Raw genomic sequence first — 17,882 nt, forward strand, 5'->3', positions numbered from 1 at the left:
CCATACTTGCTCCGGACACTGCGAGAGGGCTGTACAAGCAATGATCACACGCACGGCACAGCGGACACACCAGGAACCGCGGTGTTGGCCGTCGAATGGCGCTAGCTGCGCAGCATTTGTGCACCGCCGCCGTCAGTGTCAGCCAGTTTGCCGTGGCATACGGAGCTCCATCGCAGTCTTTAACACTGGTAGCATGCCGCGACAGCGTGGACGTGAACCGTATGTGCAGTTGACGGACTTTGAGCGAGGGCGTATAGTGGGCATGCGGGAGGCCGGGTGGACGTACCGCCGAATTGCTCAGCACGTGGGGCGTGAGGTCTCCACAGTACATCGATGTTGTCGCCAGTGGTCGGCGGAAGGTGCACGTGCCCGTCGACCTGGGACCGGACCGCAGCGACGCACGGATGCACGCCAAGACCGTAGGATCCTACGCAGTGCCGTAGGGGACCGCACCGCCACTTCCCAGCAAATTAGGGACACTGTTGCTCCTGGGGTATCGGCGAGGACCATTCGCAACCGTCTCCATGAAGCTGGGCTACGGTCCCGCACGCCGTTAGGCCGTCTTCCGCTCACGCCCCAACATCGTGCAGCCCGCCTCCAGTGGTGTCGCGACAGGCGTGAATGGAGGGACGAATGGAGACGTGTCGTCTTCAGCGATGAGAGTCGCTTCTGCCTTGGTGCCAATGATGGTCGTATGCATGTTTGGCGCCGTGCAGGTGAGCGCCACAATCAGGACTGCATACGACGGGGCACACAGGGCCAACACCCGGCATCATGGTGTGGGGAGCGATCTCCTACACTGGCCGTACACCACTGGTGATCGTCGAGGGGACACTGAATAGTGCACGGTACATCCAAACCGTCATCGAACCCATCGTTCTACCATTCCTAGACCGGCAAGGGAACTTGCTGTTCCAACAGGACAATGCACGTCCGCATGTATCCCGTGCCACCCAACGTGCTCTAGAAGGTGTAAGTCAACTACCCTGGCCAGCAAGATCTCCGGATCTGTCCCCCATTGAGCATGTTTGGGACTGGATGAAGCGTCGTCTCAGGCGATCTGCACGTCCAGCACGAACGCTGGTCCACCTGAGGCGCCAGGTGGAAATGGCATGACAAGACGTTCCACAGGACTACATCCAGCATCTCTACGATCGCCTCCATGGGAGAATAGCAGCCTGCATTGCTGCGAAAGGTGGATATACACTGTACTAGTGCCGACATTGTGCATGCTCTGTTGCCTGTGTCTATGTGCCTGTGGTTCTATCAGTGTGATCATGTGATGTATCTGACCCCAGGAATGTGTCAATAAAGTTTCCCCTTCCTGGGACAACGAATTCGCGGTGTTCTTATTTCAATTTCCAGTAGTGTATTAGAAATTATTATTATTTGATGTAAATGCCTATTGCTTCTGTCTATGTGTGATATTAATGAATTCTGCTATTTCTTCAATTGCAGAGGGCTTATTGGTAGCTTCCAGAAGTGCTGGACCATTCATTGACGAGTGTGTAGACAGTTATGTCACCTCAGCCTAGCGGAGGCAGGGCAGTGCTGTCGATGTCTGCATCACCTCATCTAGGACCATCAGGCTACTGCCCCCAGCCTAGCGGTAGCAAGGCGATGGCACTACCATCTGCATCACATCAGCTGGGGCCATCAGGATACGCCCATAGTCTAGCAGTAGCAGGCGGTACCATAGATGTCTGCGTCGATGGTGGTACCATCAGTGTCTGCATCACGTTAACTGAGGTGACAGGCTAACACCCCCTGTCTGGTGGTAGCAAGGCGGTACTGTCAGTATCACCACTGTCAACCTGTCCACAGCCTAGCAGCAGCACCATTACAGCTCGTCTTGTTTATCAACACCATGTAAATCATGCAGCCACATTAGACAACTCTGTTGTTCCTTGTCCTCTCAGAGATAGGATCTTACAATCTCCCATTGATAACGTCGATGCTGGATTTCGAGATAGATTCGACTACCTTCCTTCACGCCTGTCAAGCAGTGTTGGGAAGGGAGCCTCCTGAAATCATCAATGCCCAGCTACCGCTGCCATCAGGTGCAAGGTAGTTTTGTATTGAGAGCTGTTGCATCGCCACAAATACGGCGGCAATGATACTGCAGAGACGAGCATGATCAAACTGGAGGAAGGATGGTGTTATATTGCAGGACGTTATAAGTGCAGAGTGGTATGGAACTTTCACCGAAAGCATCATATTGAAGCGTTTTTCCTATATGAAGGGAAGAGGCTCTGATCAGGTGCTCAGCTGCATACTCCACCTTGTCGTGTAGTCACATATTTTTGATGCAGTTACTGGTGTTTCCAGTTTCATCCGTCTTACGGAGAGTATTGTTCTAAATAGGGATTCATTAATGTCCAGAATACCAAGAAGGGGGATAAATATTGCTTCGCATGGTCACTTCTGTCTTGTAAAAGGAAGTACTCAATAAAATGCAGCAGCTCTGAAACATACAAGACATCTAACATCTGCAGGCATTATAACTTCGAAGGCATCTCATTCCCCACCACATCTAAGACCTGCCAAAATTAGAGAAGCAGAATCCTAATTACTTGCTTTAGTTTGCATGTATATAAAAAGAAAAGCAAGTCAGAAGATGCCTCCCCGGCTAGCCGCACGGTCTAACGCGGTGCTTCCCGAGCGGGAAGACGTGCAGATTCCTAGCTCGAATCCGCCCGGCGGATTTGTGTCGAGATCCGGTGTGCCAGCCAGCCTGAGGATGGTTTTTAAGACGGTTTTCCGTCTGCCTTGGCGAATGCGGGCTGATTCCGCCTCAGTTACACTATGTCGGCTATTGCTGCACAAACACTTTCTCATCGTACACGTGCACCACAATTACTCTACCATGCTAACATTGGGGTTACACTCGTCTGGTGTGAGACGTTCCCTGTGGCGTACACTGGGGGCCGAATCGCATAATAAACCTGGGTTCGGTGTGGGATTGCTGGTAGGATGGGTGGACTGCTGTGGCCTGTTGTGGGGTTGTGAACCACTGAGGACTACGGCGGGACGAAGCGTCTCTGTCGTTTCTAGGCCCCCAGTTCAATAAACAATACACAAGTCAGAAGAATAAAGTAGTTGGAACCTTCTACTTTTACCAAGTAGCAGGTCCGCATCCTAAACATATAGATTTTATGCTCTTCTCCAAAGGTGAGAAGCAACACTATGCCTGCATCAAAAACATGCCCCACCTACTTACCACCCAAATGTCGTTTACTGCAGAAATCTCAATTGTTTGAAGAAGTGTGGGCATTTATAAAGACATCTGATTGATTGCTATAGCTAGGTACTGGTACATGTGGAAATGTCCACTGATGATAAAAAGTTCTTAAAATTTAAGAATGCTTACCACCAGGAACGATGATCTTTTGTTGTATACACTGACTTTGAGCCTTTACTAGTTCCTTTGGCGCACTGTAAAGGTGAACCGAATCGCTCACACCACTTTCACAGAACGACACGTACCGTATGTGGCAGCACATTAAGTTGTATGCTCACCACATATTTGACTCCTATGTCGAGGACAATCCTGCACGATGGTTCCTCTTTGAGCTCGAAAAATGTGCATGGGATGTTGATGGCCTGTATAGCAGGCATCTTCCAAAGACTAACTCGCAGGAGAATGATACCTTATACAAACAGGCAGTTAAAGGTCATATTCGTGAAACTTCCTGGCAGATTAAAACTATATGCCGGACCGAGACTCGAACTCGGGACCTTTGCCTTTCGCGAGCAAGTGCTCTACCAACTGAGCTACCCAAGCACGATTCACGCCCCGTCCTCACAGCTTTAATTCCGCCAGTACCTCGTCTCCTACCTTCCAAACTTCGCAGAAGCTCTCCTGCGAACCTTGCAGAACTAGCACTCCTGGAAGAAAGGATATTGCGGAGACACAGCCACAGGAGAGATTCTGTGAAGTTTGGAAGGTAGGAGACGAGGTACTGGCGGAATTAAAGCTGTGAGGACGGGGGGTGAGTCGTGCTTGGGTATCTCAGTTGGTAGAGCACTTGCCCGCGAAAGGCAAAGGTACCGAGTTCGAGTCTCGGTCCGGCACATAGTTTTAATCTGCCAGGAAGTTTCATATCAGCACACTCCGCTGTAGAGTGAAAATTTCATTCTAGTCATATTTTTGATCTGCCTTTCGGCAGAAAAGCAGAAATCCCATGTAGAGACACTGTCATCTAATGGAGAAGTTTCATGGTGCAGCTCACAACACTCGCAACTTGCCGCTACATATACCTGTCTTATTTCATAATCTGAGTGGGCGTGATGCTCACTTTCTTGTTGAGCACTTGGGTGCTTTCAGATTGTAGAATGAAAAGGTCAGTATCATACTCGAAAATGTTGAAAAATACATTTCATTTTTCAAGCGAATAACACCTAGAATATCGTGCCACTTTCTGGACTCGCTATAATTTATGCAGGCGCCTTTCCAGAATCTTGCTGATATGATGCATCGATAGTACACGCATATCACTCGACCTCCATTTCACGATGATGCAAAGTTTCAGCTGGTAACGAAGAAGGTGGTATTTTCGTATGAATATTTGTTTGACAGGAGTTCGACATCTCTGATTTAGAGGGCACATAAACTATGAATCCTGGCTCCTATTACACTGCACCGGCGCTTTCATGGGACGCAATTTTGTAAAAGATACATTCGAACCTCAAAATATTGAACTCTGTTGATATGTTGCTTTTTTTTCGTATGCAGGATTCATGGGGGACTTTGCCAGTGAGTCCACAGATATGTCGAGGAGAAAAAACGGCGACTGAGTGGGAAGGAGTTCAAGCTGTCTGACGATTTTTGTTACATACTTTAATTTGATGTAAACAATCTCTATGAACAGGCCACGCAACAAACTCTGCCGCTTGGAGGGTCCGATGGCTGTCCAATGATGAAATCTTCAAATTGAAGGTTAAGATCCTGAATGCGGCTGCTGATGCTGCTAAGGAATAAGTTCTGGAGGCAGACCTAGAATATCCCACCGATCTGCGTGACTAGCACACTGACCTGCCATTGTGTCCAGAGTGCCTAGTCCTGCGATATGGTTCCATCCCCTAGCTGTTGATAAAGCTGGTGAAGAAGCTGAGATACATTCTACAGGACAGGAACCTCGAGCAGTGTTTCAGGTTTGGGTTGCGACTTCTTAGAATCACTCAGAGCACCTCCTTTGTCAACATCCCTAGTTGAAGGAGTATATTCGTTTGAACACCGGAGGGGGCTCTTGTGACATGTGATTTTAAAAACATTTTTATAAATTAATGAATAAATTAATGAAAGCATGGAGAATGCTTGAAACCTTTACGATATTTATATATTACCATTGGGATGAGCAAGAGATTACATCACTAGGCCAAATTTTAAGTGGTCCACAATCTTCAGCGAAGGATTAGTCACTGTGGAAATGGTTAAGGTTTCAGTGGAGTTCACGAGGCCTGTTATGTCAGTATATGTGTTCTTGATCTCTCCAAATGCCACATGCACTGATTCCATTAAATCTGCAAACCCAAGCTTTGGTGATGTCAAGTTACTTTATTTGGATAAGACAGTTTCATCTAGTCTTTTAAAGGCTGTGGTTCATATGAAGTAATTAGGGGCAGTCCAAGTGAATTTGACATGTCTGGATTTGAAGCCGATTATCCTTACGGTATATCACCTCAGAACGAGAATGTTATGGGTCTGATGAAAGACGAGGCAAATGTCTCACAGGCTGTGGAGTTACAGGGCTGAGGTCGAATATGTATGCATACCGTGTAGATGCAAATACCACCCAGAGACAGGCTAAGCATGTGGATCGTGTGACATCACAGGCACTCATGATCGAAGTCTATGAGAAGCGCCTGTTTTCTGATGATCAATCTCCTCACATGGCGCAGCAAGTAGCCTTTAGGCCATTGGGCTCTTCAACTGAATGATGGCCTGTCATGCCATGGAAACAAATGCTTCATCTGTGCAAATGGGATTGGAATCCTCCCTTTCAAATGCTGTTCATTTGAGTGATTTTTTTTTTGTGTGTGTGTGTGTGTGTGTGTGTGTGTGTGTGTGTGTGTGTTTGTGTGTGTGTGTGTGTATTATGTGTATTATGTGCACCATGTACACAACTGCACATTGTGTCTGTTGGTAAAAAGAACAAAAATTGTATACATTTTGTGTTTTTGTATGTGTGTGGTTCTTCACCTGCTACCGCTAATCCCTGTACTCTGTAAATATTGTAAATAATAAAAATCATTGTCCTTTTCCCTTAGTATAATGTGTCTCTGCTGCTGTAAATAGTGTGTAGTAGATCAGTTGTTGTTGTCATGTAAACAAAAATTGTAAACAAAAGTACTCTGCAATTATACAATCTATTTTTTGAAAAAAGAAATGCATTGTATCTGATAATAAACAAATAGTTACTTTCCATATCGATGTTATTATTATCATCTGATCCTTTCACCATTAAAGTTATTGTAGGGCAGATGTAAATAATAACAACTTTATACATAGAACATGTTTCTTTTTTATTTTACACACAATCATCCAGCTTTACAGAAGGATTCAAATAATATTATTTCATATGCTTTGAATTCAGCCTGTATGAAACTCAAACCTAAAGTGCAATTACATACACAAGCATTCCTTCAATAAATTCTTTCTCCACTGATTCTATTGTTACAACCTCAACACTTACACTCTTTGCTACAGTGGGAATGCAAACATTGATACATTGTTCACTTGATCAATATTTACACTATTAATGCTCAAATACTCAACAAATTCATAGAACGCTCCTCTCACATACTGATGCCAGTGTCAGAATCTGTCTGTGGCAATTGATAATGCACAAATAAGTCTTTCATTTTAAGAACGCTTGGATGTTTTAGATATATTTTCATGCCCTGTGAGGTTAACTGCAGCATTGCTTCGCTATACGTATCTTCTATAAACACTTTACAACCAAACATGTGAATGCCCCAAAATACTTGGGGCTTACTACCTTGAAAACTCAATATTATGAATGAGTTCACGAACATAATAAAATGCAGTTAATCTCTTGACTAGAGACCACAAGAAACTTACAGGTATCTTAAATATATAATTTGCAGTAAAATGTTAAGTAGGCTACAAATTCACATCACTGAGACCTGAAATTCTGCACAGTGTGTTACATGTAAAATCCCAGAACTAAAACAAGGAAAATGAAGGTCAATTTCTTAAGTAAGTTTACCATAGTACCATCAGTGAGCCCAGGAGTAAATAACAGATCAGGTGCACCCAGGAGAACAACTGTCAAGTGTTCTTATTGGCAATACAAGAACACACCAAGCTTCTCATCAATTTCATTACAAATAAATACGTAAATCTGAAAGAAATCACTCACATACAAGCTTAACTATGTTACATTGTGCGTAGTCGCAGCCAACATAGGTGACCTCAGTCTTTCAAAATACAATCAAAAACCAGCCCTCAGCCACCATGGCAATACAGATTCAGCAGGAGGTAATTACAATGCTTTGATCCAGATTTTGGTACAGTAATAACATCGTTTCCAGAAGATGGGTTTCATTCTCCGCAAATATGGCATTAATGGACAAACAGAAGGCCCCCAAATCAGTTCTTTCCGTCGGCCAACGTGCAACCAAACTACGGCACGACCACCAGGATTATCACCACTTTTAGTGCTGCCAGGCCCCACAGCCCACAGGGGACTTACCTTCACCTTCTGTATTACTCTTCTAAGATTCTCTGCTCATGAACCACTCAAGTTACAGAATTGTTTATTACATGTGACAGAGAAAAGCAATATGTTTGGTAACATTATTCAATAAAATAAATACAGGGTGTTTATAAATGAATATTGGGGTTTTAATGCTTTTAATATGTATTATATTAAACTTACAGTTATAAATGATATGTCAAATGAAAAAGCAACTCAAACCGTTTTACCAAGAACCTTGTAAATGTTCGTTGTGAGCACCATTTGTCACATGGCACACATCAAGTCTATAGCCGAGTTCTTCCCAAACATTGATAAGTGTGTCTTTAGTGATTGTAGCAACAGCTGCTTCTATCCGGTTTCTTAATTCAAGGAGGTCTGCTGGCAGCGGAGGCATGTACACACGATCCTTGATGAAGCCCCAAAGGAAAAAAATCGCATGGCGTTGTGTTGGGTGAACGTGGTGGCCATGCAAAGCAAGCCCTGTCATTGGGCCCCTTGCGGCCTACCCAGCGCTTGGGTACAGTGAAGTTCAACCAATCGCATACTTTGCTATGCCAGTGAGGTGCCGCACCATTTTGCTGGAAAATGAAGTTCTCTGGCTCATCATCTTCCAACTGAGGGTAGAGCCATTGCTCTAGTTTATGAAGGTAAGGAGTGCCAGTTACAGTAGGTTCACCAAAAAAGAAAGACCCATAAACTCTCCGCCGGTATACATCACAAAAAAACAGTCACTTTAAGGGAATCTCGTTGCATTTGTACCACCTCGTGAGGATCTCTTTGCATTTGTATCACCTCATGAGGATTTTCTGAGCCACAGATGCGCACATTGTGAGTGTTAACCACTAAGGTGAAAGGTCGATTCACCACTGAAGACAACATGATCCAAAAAATCTTCATCGTCATGAAACATTTCGTTTGCGAAGCTGGCACGTAATCCATGGTCTGCCGGCCTTAGAGCCTGTAATAACTGTAAACGGCAACGACGTAATTGTATGCATTTTCTTAAAACTTTCCAAACAGTCGACACGGGAACTTGTAATTCAGGACTAGCCTTCCCGACTGATTTCTTTGGACTACGAGTGAACGACTCTTTCACTCGCTCAACAGTCTCTTCACTGACTCTTGGTCGTCCTGTGCGCTTCCCTTTACAAAGGCAGCCAGTATCTTCAAATTGATGATACCATCTACGAATGTTATTATCACCTGGAGAATCGCAACCGAACTTCAGCCGGAAAGCACGTTACACAGTAACTACAGATTTGGTCTTTGCAGATTGCAAAACACAAAACGCTTTCTGTTCACTAGACACCATCTTCGCTACTACCGCTGTCTAGCGGATTGCGGCGGAAACACTGCGTGCTGTTCATGCGCATTGGTGCCAAACACAACTGTATAAGTTGCTCTTTCATTTGACATGTCATTTATAACTGTAAGTTTAACGTAACAAATATTATGAAGCCTTAAAACCACGATATTCATTTATAAACACTCTGTATATAGCTATTAAAAACATAAATCACCATGAGACATAAATATTTACACACGGAGCTCAAACGTCTTAGTGTAGTAGTGTCAGAGATATAAAATAATGATGTTACAATAACGCACGCTGCGCTATGTGTCCCACTGCGAACAGGACAATGAATTTTGTTGAATCTGTCAATAAGCCTCGGAGGTTCATTTCAAGCATTAGGACAAGAAGGTTTGCCAGCACACGAAGTTGCCCACCGAATTGGCAAACATCTCAGCGACGTCATTTGAACTTTCAGTCTCTAACGCAAGACACAGAGCAATGAAAGCTTCCTTGTCGTCCTCGCCAGCGGTCAACAGTGCCAACTGTTGGCTCCTAGGTACCCTGAAATAGAAAACAACACAACAGCGCTCTGTGTTTCTTTAAGTCAGCTGAAATGGTGAAATGGCTGTGGCGAACCAGTTATCTTTCCACATATCTGACCGTCCCATAAGCGATGGAGGTAAGCAAGGGAACACTGGCTAATGATGGTAGTTTTTCTTCTACGAAAAGTGGAGGATTTCGCTAACGCCTAATGATGCGCGAGCACAAAGTGTCTCCATCACGAACATTTTTCTAACTTAAGGGAGTGGTATTAGGAATCGGCTGCTGTGAATCGAACTGAACATGCTTAGGACCAATGAATCTTGCAGTGCAACGTTGGGAACCCTCAACACACATCGTATTACCCCAGTAGAGCAACCATTGAGCAGAAAATGTCTCTTCCTCCTTATGGACCGTAGGCCAAGTAGGATCCGAAAGTGTTATAAACTGTGGGTTGCAGTAGCAGTGTATTGATTATTACACAGCAGCATATCTCGATTTCGCTGACATGCCAGTATGGGTAGTTCCGAACACACTGATGTTGTTGAGATTATTTCACAGTAAACTTACTTTCTATTGTAATAAGGCTTATTCTTTTATTACCAGCTTACGATGAGTGTACACCCATACATATATGAAATTATGCAGCTTGTGCAAAACTCACTTTGAGTAGTTTATGTTACATTACCACCATTATGACACACGTGTTATAGTACGTAAGTTATTCCAACAAGATGTGAAACTGCACTATCACCTTATACACTAAACCTCTATAAATCTCTGTTTAGTATAGCCACTATAGGCCGATTAAAATTGCTTGATAGTTGAGAGATGGTTTCTTCCAATGAGACAGCTCAACGTCACGGTCGACCCGTTCGCCGTTGCCAAACCGCCGCAACAGTTGGTCAGTTGACTTCCAATTCCTTGCCTGTCATTCTTTTTTGACGTGCATGGGTCCAGAATCATGGGTCCGATGGGTTTGGCACCTTTATTTCGTATTTCATCACACATGATAACCACACCAAAAACAAAAACATACACACACAAACACAATGACATTGATGAAATACACACATTTCATGCACAGCACTAATCAACACTACTTGCAACTTTCGCACAAGACGCGATTCAGCGTCTCATATACATTTTTCATAATCACATAGATGGGCGTACATTAGATAAGCTCCTCACGATATTCCATGAACTGAATTTTTGAGGTCTGCAATTCATAGTTGCGACTCGAGCACCACAGTCATATATATAAGGACTGAACACAATTTTACAGTGTACTGCAGTGGATACTACATAAAACTTCCACATAGGAGGTCGTAGGTTCGAATCCCGTCAGATACTGCGAAGTTCTTTTTTATTTCTAAATGTAATCAAAAGAGTTTAATTATTTTTTTATTCAATTAACTGGTTCAAGTCTAATTTTCTATTTCTAATTCATTGTCATTATCATTGTCATCATCGTATTGTCTTTATTTCCTCGTGTAGCCAGTATGACAGTTTCAGGTAACCAATGATAGCGAGAAATTACAATTTGTTTTTAGCACTGAAACTGACTTTTTTCTATCTTGAGTCTACTCGTAGAGATTAATTTTAATCGCCGTGAACAAAGCGATGGAGATTTTAGTTCTGCTGCAGACTGTTGACCGTCGGTTTTTCGGATACATCGCACATCACGTGGTTGGGGTTAGCTTAGAAGCTGATTGTGAGTTTAATTTCTGGGCTACAAAACATGTCGCCAGCCGTAGTTCAGTCATTGGCCACTTAAAATCAGCTGTCGACGGAGCATTCGCATTTCCTACATACGTCATGGCGGTCGCCTCCAACATTGCTCTGCGTTGCACATTAACAGCGTTTGTGAAGTTACCCGGCGTGTGCGTGTCGCCTATCGCCTATAACCAAGTGGTAGCCGGCAGCCAATAAGACAATACTGTAGTGGTAAGTGATAGATGTGAGCTACCAAGTAATTTTAATTGGATTATACACTGAAGCGCCAAAGAAACAAGTATAGGCATGCGTATTCAAATACAAAGATATATAAACAGGCAGAATACGGCGCTACGGTCGGCAACGCCTGTATAAAACAACAAGGGTTTGGCACAGGTCGATTACTGCTACTACATGGCAGGTTATCAAGATTTAATTGAGTTTGAACATGGTGATATACTCGGCGCACGAGCGATGGCACGCAGCATCTCCGAGGTAGCAATGAAGTGGGGATTTTCGCGTACGACCATTTCACGAATGTACCGTGAATATCAGGAACGCCGTAAAACATCAAATCTCCGACATCGCAGCGGCCAGAAAAAGACTGTTGATAACTGGAAACGTGTTGCCTGGTAGCACGAGTCTCATTTCAAATTGTATCGAGCGGATGAACGTGTACGGGTGTGGAGAGAACCTCATGAATCCTTGGACCCTTCATGTCAACAGGGGACTGTTCAAGTTGGCGGAGGCTCTGTAATGCTGTGGAGCATGTGCAGCTGGAGCGATATGGGAACCCTGATATGTCTAGATACGACTCTGACAGGTGACACGTATGTAAGCATCCTGCCTGCATCGATTCATGTCCATTCCAGCGGACTTGGCTAATTCTAGCAGGACAATGCGTCACCCCACAAGTCCAGAATTGCTACAGAGTGGCTCCAGTAACACTCTTTGAGTTTAAACACTTCCGTTCGCCTCCAGATTCCCTAGACATGAACATTATTGAGAATATCTGGGATGCCTTGCAACGTGCTTTTCAGAAGAGATCTCCACCGCTCGTACTCTTACGGATTTATGGACAGCCATGCATGATTCATGGTGTCAATTCCCTCCAGCACTTCTTCAGACATTAGTCGAGTCCATGTCACGTCGTGTTCCGCCACTTATGCGTGCTCGTGAAGGCCCCACACAATACGAGGCAGGTGTACCAGCTTCTTTGGCTCTTCAGTGAAATTCGTGAAAGGTGGCAGGCGATGTACACAACTACTGACTAATCTGCTCACCCAAGAGTGCAAAAGTAAAGGTAACCTTTCTTGACTGTGGAATTTTCTTCCATCCTTTCTGCGTAATCTTCTCGCTGATAAAGTCCCTAGTAGTATTTACTGTAGTGAATTGGAAATGTTTTGAGCTGCAAAGAGTCCGTACTGCTACGACTGGATGAGTGGGTTAAAAATTTACTTTAATGAATGTTATCTGGGATGCCGTCATGGAGTGTTTATTTATTAACACTGCAAAATAATTCACAATCACTCAGTTCGATACACTTAATTTTATAGAACACTGAAAATCATGAATACCATATAGAGATCGGTCCAGGAGTACATCCGAATGCCGACTGATCTGCTTGCCACACAACAAGAATCACTAGCAGACTTCGTACTACATCGGAAAGATTCGTTCTTTGTCGGTGCCATATTAGCCATCGTTTGTTTCTTATTAGTTTTAGCTTATTGTTAGTGTAACAACAGTAAGGAAGCTATAATGCCCCTGGCATTTATTATGTCAAAAGTGGGTTCTACTAATTAATATTTTATATGGAAAAACCAGTAGTTTTGCGCCTAAAAGTCTGTAGGTCTCCGGTGTTCGTGACTGCGAGGTTAGATTCGCCCTGACGCCCCGCTGTATTCTACCCATAAGGATACTTGGAGCGACATCTGGAGTTACCAGCCACTCTGCCCGCTTTTTAGCTGCTTCATTGCTCTTCGCTGTAGCGTTTGTATCACTGCCCAGCACTGCAATGTATTCATCTTGACTTCAGTGTTCAAATACAATATTAAAACTAGTAAGTAAATTGTGAGACTGGAGCAAGTGGATTCTCACAAAACGGAACTTGAGGAGTCTTCTTTCTTACTGCGATCCGCTATGCAATGAATGGAAAAAAACACTAGACGGATAAAACTAACCATAAATGCCTGTGTGGGTTACGTCTGCGACTAACACTTATTAGATCGTGTCAGTACCTCGTGTGTTCAGTTAGTGTAGTGGCTGCAACCGGACAAATTGCCTGACTACCACAGCCTATAGTGTCTTCACCTGCTTCCCAAAGTGAACCCTCCTAAGTGCTTTCCATGACAGATCAGGTACCTATAATCTCATTCATAGAGGCATCGTAAGATCTCACTTACTGCTACTCCCGCTGTACCCGCCCATAAAACAAAAAACCTGATCACTGCACCACCACTGTTCCCTATATCCCTGAAAGAAACTAACCTGCACTCTACGCACAATTTACTACCAGATTACATTTAAGGAAAGGATGAAGCCTTTTCTTATGCCATCCATGTTATTTTTCCCTATCAAGCATTGAAGAAAATGTTCACTGCTTCCTCCAGCTTCTTTCTTTTGCCATTTTTCAATCACAGCAAATTACGTTTTATTTTTTTCTCTCTCTCACTCTCCCATGTTTTCTTTCACGTCCATTTCTACCACAGCTCACACCTTAATTCAACTCCTCACAGATAAATACTGGGTGTTCCTGTAGGGATTATCAGTATTCAGGGTCATGACACGAAGGATCATTAGAGGCAAAAAGTTCTAGCGAACATTAACTATAAAATGCGTACCTTAAGAACTGTGAGCACTTCTTCCTCTTCCACACTGTGAAACAACAGCACTTCTATCGCAAGCTCTTTGCTTTCCATATTTTGAGAGGAGACAGTATGGACCAAAACAAGAAAAAATTGTCAAGTAAACATGTGCTCTACAATGCATACCTTAAGAGCTATGAGCATTTGATCAGTAGAAGGGATCTGTTTCACAATATTGAAGACGAACAAGTGCTACTTTGTTACCGTTGATTTTTTGACTATTTCTGTCATAACGAATTCTAAGTAGTTGAGTCAATACAAAATGCTTATAACAAATTCTAAATAGTGCAGTCCATAAATAATGCAACGTGGAGTCCATGCAAAATGCAATGTGGAGTCCATACAAAATGCAACAATCTCTATAGAGGAATCCTTGCTTGGTTCCTTGAGTTGACTACACAACAAAGACGATTAACAGTCTCGTTTGAATTGCATGTTCTGATTATAGCGTAAATTTCTTATACAGTGTTAGTCTCAAGTACATAACGATTTCAAAAGTTACACTTTCGCACTTAGAACTTTTCATGTCTTTCACTTGTGGTAGTTGACAGGTTTCTGCTCAGTTACAGCTAACGTCATGTACAAAACGTGCATATGAATATGCCATATCTGAAATTTGTCGAATTTGCTGTAGCTTTCATCTACCTTTCACGCATCCTTCATGGTTTTAAATTTTGAAAACAACAGTGTTTTTTGATACTGATACTGTTGTATATGATGCTGCGAATATTATGAGTTTCTAATCAAAAGTTATGGACAACACGTACAAAAAATTTTTCTAAATTTATTTTCGCTTCATTTGTAAACTGTTACATAAGAGAATCATGTAGTTTATAGTTTGCTTCATCGATCAACACTATTATTGTGAAGAGGAAAGGTAAATCACGAAGTGCTTTTTCATCAAATACGAAACTTCTGTCTCAGAATATGCAGTTTGCTTTTTCCCTCGCCAAACAGACCTACATACCATTACTGACATGTACTTAATGTATTTCGCAGGACCGCATGTGGAGGAAGACAAAATCAAGACAATCCAGTTCGTGCTTGGGAGTGGATGCCAACAGGAACTTTGGTTTCCACTGGAATGGTGAGGAAGCAGTTACATTGTGCATACGGAATGTTGGCTGTGTTGTCTTAGATTCATACATGTAGAATATTGAGTCCACGGAGAACAGCTAAAAAGTTTGATACCCTTGATAATGACATCCTGCTTAGGTTTGCTGCTTGTTCCTAGGTTCCAGTAGAGATGTGGGCAAGTAACTTTACGTGTGTTGTTGCTCTCTACAAATGAGTCAATAACATACTACGTGGTGTTTTTGATGGTTATGGAACTGACGCACTAGCCTAAAGTGCTAATTGGCGCTTCGATTTTCTCAGACCATTTCCTAAGGCCGGTCACAGCTCATTAAGTTTTTTCAATTTTTTTTACGTTTCCTCAGATGCGACCCGTGGGAGAGGCTGCACCATTTACCTAGTATAGGTATGGTGCCAGGGCTCGCTAAAATCTTTAAAGACTGCATTTGTTTGTCTTTTCTCAATTAGCTACCAAGTAACACCAAACGACAAATCTGAGATCATAGACAGGATGATTCAGCTGCCCCTAACGATGTCGTTTTAAGCAACCTGCAATGTTATATCTGGCCTTCAAAAACCACACGCGAAATTTTCGTATTCTCTAGCTCGCTACGCGAAAACTATTAGCCCTCATAAAAAATGAACAGCTCCTTTTTGCAGGAAATTAATGTAGTTAAATTTTGTAGTAGGAAACGTTTTCGCTGGCGACCACTGTTTTCGAAGTACTCAAGAAAAACGTACAAAAAAGACCTTTAAGCTCACCTCTACCCCCACACTCATCCCTCACTAATCACGATTTCTGGTATGTAGTTTATGGCAATCACTCGTACCACTGTACAAAAATCTCCGACTACACGAACTCATACCTTATTTCGGCTCTATTGACCGGGCTATTACGCTAAAAGCTATTCGTTAACATTATTGATTTTCACGTGCCCGTGAGGACAATGAAAGGAAAACGACCTCACGATTTTGTGAATTTTGACAGTATGAAATAAACAAACTACATCATTATATTCATCAGGCCTTCTGATTAGAAAAACCACTATGTTTGCAAGGCGTAAGTTTCGAACGAATGGGAAATGTAAACTTAATCCTTAAAAGTACAGTCGTTTCCTAGTCAGAAAGCGTGGCGAATACAACGATGTAACTGTTTATTTTATGCTGTCAAAGTTCACAAAATTGTTGGGTAAAATATACACAAACGTAAATTTTTAAATTTGTAATTGCTCGACTAAGGAGGTGGCCTGTAGACCAAACAACGAACGTCAAATGTGGGAATTAATTCGTCTAATTGGAAATTTTTGTACAGTGGTATGAACAAAATACTAGAAATTCTGATCGTAGGGGGTTGAATGTGGGATTTCATTTGGAGGTGACTTTTGTACGTTTTTCTTGGATAACTTGAAAACTATGCCCTCTAGCGAAAACATACCCCAGTAAAAAAGTTTCACTTCTTTAAATTTGCACTAAAAAGTTCCTGTTCACTTTTTTGTTGGTCTGTTCGCACGTAGCGAGCAAGAAAATATGAAAATATTGCGCATGGTTTTTGGAAGGCCAGATATAACACTGCGTGTTACAGAAAACGAAATTGTTAGGGGTACCTGCATCACACAGCATATAGAAAATCTGTTTAGCTGTCGATGTCACGTTCCCTAAAAAATAGCGCAACAAACTGGACTAAAAGTGCATATTTTATTGACAAGCAAGCGTAAGTTCGAAAAACAGAAAATACTGCATATTAGATTCTTATAATGCTTAATATTTTTCGTATATTCAACTCTCACCCTGAACGAGGCGAGGTGATGCACTGGTTAGCACACTGGACTCGCATTCGGGAGAAAGACGGTTCAAACACGCGTATGGCCATCTTGATTTTGGTACACCGGGATTTCCCTAAATCGCTTCCGGCAAATACCGAGAGTATATGGAAAAAAGGAAAGCCGCCAAACAAATGTTTGGTTGTGAAAATAAGATAGAATAACTTCTCAAAAAGGCAAAAAGGGAAAATGAAATGAAATAATCGTATGGCTTTACTGGCCAGGATATCACATCAGGGACTGATGGTAGTTCGACTACCGGGTGTAGGTCTTTCTGTTTGACGCCACTTCTGTGACTTGTGTGTCGATGAAGACGAGATGGAACGAAAAAGATAACACTAACACCAAATCCAGACTGAAGAAAATCTGCGACCCCTGCCGCGAATCAAACGTTGGACACTAGGCTCTAGAGACAGCGATGCTAATCAGTTTTGTAATATGGCCTCCATCCTTTCATACTGCTACAATAGACCACCAGCTACGAAGAGAAAGTAGTGACATTCTTAGCAGCTGAAGGTAACGACACATGTTTCGCTCCCTTGTTTCCTCAGGTCATTAGTGAAACTCTAAATAGACAATGCCAGAAACGAAGAGGTATCTTCAACACTATAAAAAATTGATATTAAACTTCGATTAATGGCGTATCTGAGATTAAGAGAGATATGCAGAGACAGTCATTAGAAGGTAAGGGTTCAACCACTCTGCTGGGTCTGTAATATGTTACTGAAAAATTATATCAGAATGCAACTGGGGACAGTTTAGCCTCGGGGCCTTTAACTACGAGCCACGCCTTCCCTTAACTCTCCAAACTATGGGCTGGAACGTCCTGTAGCGATCGAGGCCTGCC

At 42.9% G+C, this 17,882-nt stretch overlaps 1 protein-coding gene across 1 annotated transcript in view; it reads left to right on the forward strand.

Annotated features, from left to right (window-relative positions):
• The window catches only part of LOC124796026 (carboxypeptidase B-like), a 158,424-nt gene that overhangs the window by 72,937 nt on the left and 67,605 nt on the right, over nucleotides 1-17,882 (forward strand). Inside the window, exon 5 of the mRNA XM_047260110.1 lies at nucleotides 15,141-15,228. Coding sequence (XP_047116066.1) covers nucleotides 15,141-15,228 — 88 coding nt within the window. The remainder of the gene's footprint in view (nucleotides 1-15,140; nucleotides 15,229-17,882) is intronic.

This window comes from Schistocerca piceifrons, chromosome 4 (genome assembly GCF_021461385.2).
Source record: "Schistocerca piceifrons isolate TAMUIC-IGC-003096 chromosome 4, iqSchPice1.1, whole genome shotgun sequence".
In the NCBI taxonomy this organism is placed as follows: domain Eukaryota; kingdom Metazoa; phylum Arthropoda; class Insecta; order Orthoptera; family Acrididae; genus Schistocerca; species Schistocerca piceifrons.